This window comes from Barbus barbus, assembly GCF_936440315.1.
Source record: "Barbus barbus genome assembly, chromosome: 13".
Lineage (NCBI taxonomy): Eukaryota > Metazoa > Chordata > Actinopteri > Cypriniformes > Cyprinidae > Barbus > Barbus barbus.
Window position 1 is genome coordinate 19684296 of NC_136741.1, and position 9338 is coordinate 19693633.

The window sequence follows — 9338 nt, forward strand, 5'->3', positions numbered from 1 at the left end:
CAGAGGGCTTAGGAACAAGCATGCTCCCAATAACTACCAGATAGCTTAGGAACAAGCGTGCTCCCAATAACTACCAGACAGCTTAGGAACAAGTGTGCTCCCAATAACTACCAGACAGCTTAGGAACAAGCGTGCTCCCAATAACTACCAGATAGCTTAGGAACAAACTACCAGATAGCTTAGGAACAAGCGTGCTCTCAATAACTACCAGATAGCTTAGGAATATGCGTGCTCCCAATAACTACCAGACAGCTTAGGAACAAGTGTGCTCCCAATAACAACCAGATAGCTTAGGAACAAGCGTGCTCCCAATAACTACCAGAGGGCTTAGGAACAAGCATGCTCCCAATAACTACCAGATAGCTTAGGAACAAGCGTGCTCCCAATAACTACCAGATAGCTTAGGAACAAGCGTGATCCCAATAACTACCAGACAGCTTAGGAACAAGCGTGCTCCCAATAACTACCAGAGGGCTTAGGAACAAGCATGCTCCCAATAACTACCAGATGGCTTAGGAACAAGCGTGCTCCCAATAACTACCAGACAGCTTAGGAACAAGTGTGCTCCCAATAACTACCAGACAGCTTAGGAACAAGCGTGCTCCCAATAACTACCAGATAGCTTAGGAACAAACTACCAGATAGCTTAGGAACAAGCGTGCTCTCAATAACTACCAGATAGCTTAGGAATATGTGTGCTCCCAATAACTACCAGACAGCTTAGGAACAAGTGTGCTCCCAATAAAAACCAGATAGCTAGGAACAAGCGTGCTCCCAATAAAAACCAGATAGCTAGGAACAAGCGTCCTCCCAATAAAAACCAGACAGTTAGGAACAAGCGTGCTCCCAATAAAAACCAGACAGCTTAGGAACAAGCGTGCTCCCAATAACAAACAGATAGCTAGGAAGAAGCATGCTCCCAACAACCAGAAAGTAAGGCACATTGTCAGTATGATCACATAAGCTTAGCACAAGCACTTCACTGAAAACAACTAAATAAGTCTAAGCAATGCAGATAGCCTTAGCAAGCATGTTGCCAATAATCTGAGAGCATTAAATAGGAACTTAGCTTAGCTTCCTGGAGACCTTCAGAGATGAATGGAGAACGAAACATAGTCAGCTGGACGTGGATGCTTGATCGCTTAATACTTCTTCATGTGGGGAATGAAGATCCCATCTGAACTTGTTCTTAGTCACATAACTCATGGAGTCCATATCAATAATATAACAATGCGTGAACCAATACTAACTTCCGAATCGGGCATCAATACGCAAAAAACTTGCACTTTCCCCACGGTCCCTTACTTACGGTTCGCCAAGAGCGATCTCTCTCGGCTTAATGCACGTTACAACAGCTTGTGCAAGGCAGTGCCTATTATATCAAGTGAAATAATGATGAGAAACATTATAGCTTTGCCCTTTTGACAGTAATACTGTTTTAGAATTTTTAGGGCAAGTTGTATTCGAGTTATTGTCGTTTATCCCTGAATGTGTGAATAAAACCAAACACAAACTTTACCCCCGCTGCGAAGCACGTGTTCAAGTAAACAAACTTGAATGAATCGAGGTAAAATCCATAAGGTAGTGATGTGACGTTCGACACCGAGGCTTCGAAGCTTGTATCAAAAAACGAAACATCTCAACATCTTGAAGCGCTGTATCGGAGCTTGATTTGTTTTGCCAAAAACACGTGATCTATGACGTCCAAAGCTTCATTCACCTGAAAACCACGTGATTGCCTCAGTATCTGGTTCAAACCAAGCGGCAACCTCCCGCTCTCTCTTGAAACCACCACGGAAGTGACTTAAACTGCAATTCATCGACTGGCCTCTAGAGACTGGCTGCAAAAGGGAGTCAATCCCATAGACTCCCCATGTTAAAATACCAAAATTTACAGCAGAAAAAACGTTTACAGCCTGGTTCAAAAAATGATTTTGGTCTCCTTTAATTTGGAGTGAGAGAAACTGGAGGAATGGCTTTATTGCATCAGAGATGTGTCACTTTGCTTGAAACTGATTGGTCAAATTTCGGTGTGAGATCTCTAAACCAGAACATAACCTGCCTCGGAGCAGGTTAGCTGTGGAGTGTAAGTTACTATGGCGATGAACACTGCAAAAAAACAAACTACTTTCATGGTACCTAAAACCCAGAGTTGGCACAAACTAAACTGAAATTTACCTGGCTAGCCAGCTAAACCAGCTTCATGGTACAGGCCCCTGGTACACACTGTCCCAAAGCAAAGCCCAGTGAGAATGCTGTGATATTTGTAACCAGTGGCAACTGAATTTGAGTCTGTGCCACACTTGAAGCTGTGAGAACATTTTTCTTTACATACGCAAATAAATGTTACAATGACTCCGTTAAGCTGATTTATTTTTAAGGCCTCTTCAGATAAAAGGGAAATGTGGCTCATTGAAAATGCACTAGATTATGGATCAACTGATGGGTCGTGACTCAGAAATGGACAGCAGGGAAAAACAAAGGTAAATGCACATAAAATAATAAGAGTTTTCAAATTTTCTGATGTCAAAACCCCTAAATATGTTGATACCTGCTGATATTCGCATTTGGCCAACAACAGAGAAAGATAATTTTTATGTGCAATTGATGTAGTTATGACATGTACCAGCAGAGGGTAACATACTGTAAGCCAACCCTGGACCCCTTGTAATTGTGAAGAAGAAATTTTACAATTCTATTTCTTTATCCACCTTAATATTCCCGTAAGAGCGGGTGTGGCCATTTGCTAATTTTATGGGACTGGCTTCCGGTGCCATTTGCTTCTAGCTATTTTTAGCTGTACAAAACAGCTTGTTTTGCTGATAGATATTGCAAACTGGTGTGTCTTACCATATTATTTTAATGTATTAAAATGCATAATTATAATTATGAACACACTGGTTTGTAGTGCAAACAGTTTAGCACTTCGTTACTCTTCTCGTTATTTCCCTACAGCGGCTAATGAACCTTCTGGTCTTGCACATTCATAGAAAATGGCTTACTTCCGTATTGAAGAATTATACTGGATAATTTGGGGTTGGTAAGACTATCTATTACTTTTGAAAAAAGTCTCCTGTGCTCACCAAGGCTGAATTTATTTGATCAAAAACACAGCAAAATAAATAGTAATATTAAAAAATAACTGTTTTCCATTTTTTAATGGAAAAATGTTTTAAATGTAGTTTATTCCTGTGATGGTGAAGCTGAATTCTCAGCTGACATTACTCCAGTTTTCAGTGTCTCTTGATCCTTCAGAAATCATTCTAATAAACTAAATTTGTGCTTGAGAAACATTTCTTATCATTATGAATGCTGAAACAATTGGTTAATATTTTGTGTATTAAAAACGTGGGGAAAAGCGTGATACATTCTTTCAGGGTTCTTTGATGAATGAAACAGTTGCTTAATAGTTTTATGTGGAAACCGTAATACATTTATTTCAGGATTCTTCGATGAATGAAACAGTTGCTTAATAGTTTTATGTGGAAACCGTAATACATTTATTTCAGGATTCTTCGATGCATGAAACAGATGCTTAATACTTTTGTGTGGAAACCATGAAACATTTTTTTCAGGATTCTTCGATGCATGAAACAGATGCTTAATACTTTTGTGTGGAAACCATGAAACATTTTTTTCAGGATTCTTTGATGAATATAAAGTTAACATGAAGAGCATTTATTTGAAACAGAAATCTTTTGTAAAACTGGGCTATAAATGTCTTTTTATTAATTCACTCTTGATTAAATTAAAAAGTCAATAATTTGAATACAATTAATCTATGCTGAATAAAAGTATTAATCTCTTCAGGAAAAAAAATGTTTTGGCTAGTGTATATTATCCTACATTTTATACACATTTCATCTGGTGTGGATTTCCATTTGTTTGCAGTTACTAATTCCTGAAATGAATAGATTCAAACAATTATACTTGCACTAGTAATGATTTGTACAAACAAATAATGATTAATGTCCCCAATAAGTAAAAAAACAACAGCAAAACATTCTGAGACTGGAATGTGACTCACCGGATGATTCAGCATTTTTCATGCCCTATTCCACCATTGAGGAAGACCACTTTGAGTCCTATAGGACACAGTTATTGTTGTCTAGTACCAGCAGTTGCTCTCAGCGGACAGATGTTATGCTAGTTTGCTTGTGAGCATGTTTCACAAGCTCTCACACACAGCAACATCTATCCAGTGAAATCAATATTTTTTAAATTCCCTAATATTTACGTGTTTTGGGATTTGTGTTATTTGTCTGTAGAACACTAAATCACTACAAGGCTTGCTTTCACATGCTGAATTGAAATGGTATTCTTTACTTGCTAACAGTTCAGTTGGGATATGGTATTGTAAAATAGGTGCTGTACCTGCTAAATGCAGTTTAACATGCAACTGGTTTTCCTAGTTGGCGATCTAATTTGACACAGATGCACACAAGCAGAAAAAAGAACGAGAAGAGTGATAAAAGGAGTTTGTTGTGTGTTCAGTGAAGTACTACACAGTGTAGGCCTATAGTGGCTACAGATGAAAGAGGTGTTAGCACTACACACTTCAATAAATCACATCAACTCCTGCAACTGTGCTGCCATCAAGGGGCAAAATAACTTTTATGATCATTCGGATCAGAATGAATGAAAACTAGGAAGAGTTCTAATTAACCTTTTAAGACCTCATTGAGCGTCTAAAATGTTGCAGTGAAATACATTTCCTTGTCGGATACAGCATATGCTGACTTGAGATATCAGTTTAGACAGTCGTCCCCTCCTACCCTTTGCTGACAAATTGATTGAGGCTCAGAAAAAGTGTTAAGACCTCCAAGTCTCTCTCCTTGATGCTGAGTGGACTCCTTAACTTAACCACAGATGCAAATTATTTGATTATCTTAATATGAAAAGAAAAGTTGGAAAACTTTGCAAGTAGAAAACCTAATTTGATGTGGCACAACCTTTTTGGATGATGTTTTGATATCTAGGAGTCACACACTTACAGAGTTGTGATGTTCATATCATATAAAAAATATGAACTGATATGGCATTACATGTCACATTATACTGTTAAGCTGGTATTTATGTATGCTTTTAGCTTTCTTTAAGGTTTAGGAGGGCTGCATGAAGACACAGTAGTTACTGGGAACACTCTAATTGTAAGTAATGCTCACCTCAGCTAAATACTTAATACAATGGCTAATGTACACTAATAAGATCACCAATTATTAGCCATTCATAGGAGAGAAAAGACATTTTGATGACTCAGATAATGATTATTTAGAGACTAATCGAATGAGACTTTTGGCTAGAAAGTAGTTGACTTCTCTAGAGAGGGATGAGAGAGAAGGTCTTGAATTCACAATGATCTCCAATGACCAAACTATATGCTACTGAAGTACAGAACCTAATATAATATAATAGTAAAGCATTTATATTTATTTTATTTATATACAACATTAAACTTTCAGCAATTAATCAAACATTAGCTTCTGCTTTAGGTTAAATCTCTTGAAACATTATCTTTAATTATGTGTCAGACCACACAGTGAGCACTAATTTTTTATTAATTAATAAAAACGATATTTAAAAAAGCTCTACTTTAAGATGGTTTTATTGTACATTTTTGGTTATCCAGGGATACATCCTTCCATTCCTCTATAACATTAAAGTGATAGTCCATCCAAAAACGAACATTCTCATGTTACAATACTCTCATGTTGTTGCAAATCTATGACTTTCTGTCTTCTGTTGAACACAAAAGAAGATATTTAGAAAAATTTTGGTAACCCAACAGTTGCTGGTAGCCTTTGGCTTCCATTGTATGGGGAAAAATCCTATGAAAGTCAATGGCTACCAGCAACTGTTTAGAAACCAGCAAAAAATGATAAATTGAATTTACAATTTTTTTTATGGTAAGTGGTTGCAATCAATTTATTTTAGCTACATTTAAATAAACAAATTTTGCTGAAAGTTAGTCAACTAAATTTGTTCATTTAAATGTAGCTAAAATAAATGGATTTCAACCACTTACCTTAAAACAATTTAGTAAATTCTATTAATCATTTTTTTCAGTTCATTCTTCAAAATATCATCTTTTGAGTTCAGTACAAGAAGAAACTCAATGCAGGTTTGGAACATGAGGGTAAATTAATTATGACCAAATTTGTATTTTAGTAGGAATAAAGTCCTGATTTTATTTGAACTGAGTACATGAGATTTCAGTGCATTTCTGTAAGAAAGATACAACAAAAATATTACTGTATCTTCATATAAAGAGAATTTCTTTTGGGGGAAGTAATGTAATAAATCTTGACCTGAGTGGCCGATACATTATGTGTAATATGTTCCAATAAACCGCCAGTGGATTATGGTCACAGTTATGGATTTTTCTTGTGAAAAAGGCACATTTGCAAAACAAGCTGTGTGAATCCCATTTCTGTATAATATGACATTATCTAAGATCGATTAGTTATGAACTAATCTCTTTTGCTTATTATGCAGAGATTCTGCAGGACAGGGGCAGTCACATTCATAGTGATGAATGGTGGCCAATTGACCCACTTTAACATATCTCTAGATACACCACTGAATTTCTAAACATCCCGGATGTGTCTTAAAATCGAATGACCTGCCTGGCAAAATGGTAAAAACACCATCTAGGTGGGCAGCTCATGGGATTTTGAGACCTGCAGCCTCTGTACAACCCCAACCTTACCATATCTGTATTAGTGAGTGTTCTCTAAAATATATTTGTACTTGTGCAATTTTTGTGTTTATTTGTGATAACAAAGAATGGCCATTTTGCAATTGTCACAGATGATAACTAGACTTATTTATCTGCTTTAGTGTACACAGTGTATATATGGCATCAGGAACATATAACTTAAACTGTCATCACAAATTTTTTGTTTGCTCCTTCAACCGCCATGCAGCGTCCATGAATTTAGTGATTTCAGAGTTCTGCCGTGGAAAATTTAATCTTCTGTCACTGCGATCTGAGGCAATCTGAAATGTTGCACAAAAGACACGATTTGGATGATTATGGAAGACATCCTACGTCTTTTTTTTTTCTTTCTTTTTTTTTTTACTGCACTGGTGATTGTTAAGTATATGCACAGTAATCTGGGATACTATAATACGGAAATTGGGAATTAATCCACTATGGGGTGTGCAAATGTAAACCGCAAAAAACAATAGCAACAAAATTTGTTTTTGGTTATATAGCAGCAAAACTGTCCAATTTTGCAGATTCATCAAAATAAACATTTTAAATGTATCTTTTGTTTTTACATGCATCATGCATGGTTTAAATAAATAGTTAACACTTTACAACATTTACAAGTCAGTGTGAGTTAATGCATTAACCAAGATTAACTAACAAAGCGCATTTGTTTGTCACCCATCAAAAAATATTAACAGATACAATACTTTGATTCATTTAAATGATTGTATTAGTAAATTAACATTAACTAAGATGAATAAAATCTCAAAAAATGGTTTATGTAATAGAACATTCATTGTTAGTTAATGTTAACTAAGGCAGTAAACTAAATTGAACCTCATTGTACCTAAATGGTAATAAATAAATAAATAAATAAATATGCACATATTTAAAACTAAATGGCTTCTAAAATGTTCACATAAAATCTAAATAGAACATTAGTGACTCCCATATTGTTATCCTTTTCTTTCATTCAGTCACTCATAAATACATACATAAGAACTTACTAAAGGACTTGATATCCATCCTATCTCTTGTGCTTCAGTCTGAGGGTGAGAGTACTTTTTTGTGGGCTCCAGGTGGGCCCTATTTATGGCCTGGACAAAAGCAGCTGTACAAAAACATTTTGTTATTACATTTTACATAGTACAATACGCCTATATTAAATTTACATTAAACCCAGACACCCACAAATACAGTTAATGGAAAATAATAACTACTTAATCCCCACTAACATAAAAAGAACCAATTAAAACATTTAACATATAGATTTAATATATTTTGTGGATTTAACACATGTTGTTTTGACGGAAACTATGGTAGAACTGTGTTAAATCAGACGTAAGTTAGTGGAAACACTTACGGTCCTCCTCTTCTTTTCTGTAGGCGATGTTGGACATAGGCTTGTCAGTCAGAATGTGCACTGAAAATAAAAGAGACTCTTGTAACTTACATATTTAACCAAACACAGAGACATTCATATTGTAAACAAGTGAAGCTCTGCACTCACGTTTCTTGAAGGGGTTGATGTTAAACTCAGTGTAAAGCTTCTGGTGTCTCAGCTCCTTCATTATTGTCTCGACATGAATAGCATTCTGGTGAACTATGTCCACAGGGTCTTTTTCTTTAGGGTTTGCCATATTTAGTGTTATCAAATATGTTTTAGTTGCTATTGTTTGCTAGTATGATCACCGAATCACTTCCAGCAGCAACACGTCGGTTTATGAATCTTGTTGCTTGGCAACTGTAAACCGAGCGCTACAACGGTTCTATCCACACGAGGGCGCCAAAGCCCACTAATTAGCTTGCTTCAGAAATTCGCCTAGTATGTTCCCCTAATCAATGCAAGCCAATAGTGGCCTCTGTCAGCCTATATTACTCCAACAGGAACTATTATCTGCTTGTGTTGGATGAATAAATTAATGATCAAAACATAATTGATATAGAAACTTTTGTATTATGGAAGCATTTGCTGTGGTTTTAAAACCAAGAATATCTAAAATTAATTTTTTTTTGTAAGAAAATGATTTATTTATTTTGTATAAAATTAATAAATTACCCAGCCAACAAACAAATATTTCTTTGTCATGGAAGGTGCTGTGTTAAAGTCGCTGATCTATATATAATCTCTATTATAGATCAGTGCTTAAAGTGCAGTATTTGTTGTGGTTTAAGAACCAGGAATATCCCAAATTAAGCTAACGTTACTTATTTAGTCAAAAACAAGTCAAGTCAAGTCACCTTTATTTATATAGCACTTTTAACAATACAAATTGTGTCAAAGCAACTGCACAATACCAAAATAGGAAAATAGTGTGTCAATAATGTAAAAAAAAAAAAATTAAATGTAAAAAAACAAACACAGTAAGTGTTGTATTAAATTATTTTCTGTGGTTTAAGAACCACTACAATTACCCATATTTTGTAGCAAGCAAGCAAACAAACAAACAGTAGTAATTAACTAGTTAAGCAAATAAATAAATAAATATCTGTGTGAAAGTGTGTGAAATGAAATATTTTTGCGGTTTAAGGACTAGGATCATCCAAAATGATTAATATTTTGTAGAATATATTTATGATAGTCTATATGCAACATAATATTTTAAGTCAAACCGCTCAAAAG

The 9338-nt window shown here is 35.4% G+C and overlaps 1 protein-coding gene across 1 annotated transcript; it reads right to left on the bottom strand.

Annotated features, from left to right (window-relative positions):
* Nucleotides 1–5588: 5588 nt before the first annotated feature.
* Nucleotides 5589–8463, bottom strand: cfap144 (cilia and flagella associated protein 144). Its single transcript, XM_079431493.1, has 4 exons — nt 8226–8463; nt 8079–8138; nt 7723–7826; nt 5589–6999 (listed from the first exon to the last, which is right to left on the bottom strand). Exons 1-4 carry the CDS (start codon nt 8353–8355, stop codon nt 6889–6891), a joined length of 405 nt encoding a protein of 134 aa, XP_079287619.1. The 5' UTR covers nt 8356–8463; the 3' UTR covers nt 5589–6888.
* Nucleotides 8464–9338: the final 875 nt, after the last annotated feature.

Excerpts from the sequence above, each read along its gene's own strand:
- cfap144 (XM_079431493.1), bottom strand. The coding sequence starts at position 8,355 with ATGGCAAACCCTAAAGAAAAAGACCCTGTGGACATAGTTCACCAGAAT. Across the intron at positions 8,139-8,225 it reads CATCAACCCCTTCAAGAAAC|TGCACATTCTGACTGACAAG; the intron begins GTGAGTGCAGAG and ends TTTTATTTTCAG. Across the intron at positions 7,000-7,722 it reads GATGGATATCAAGTCCTTTA|ATTGCCTCAGATCGCAGTGA; the intron begins GTAAGTTCTTAT and ends GCAACATTTCAG.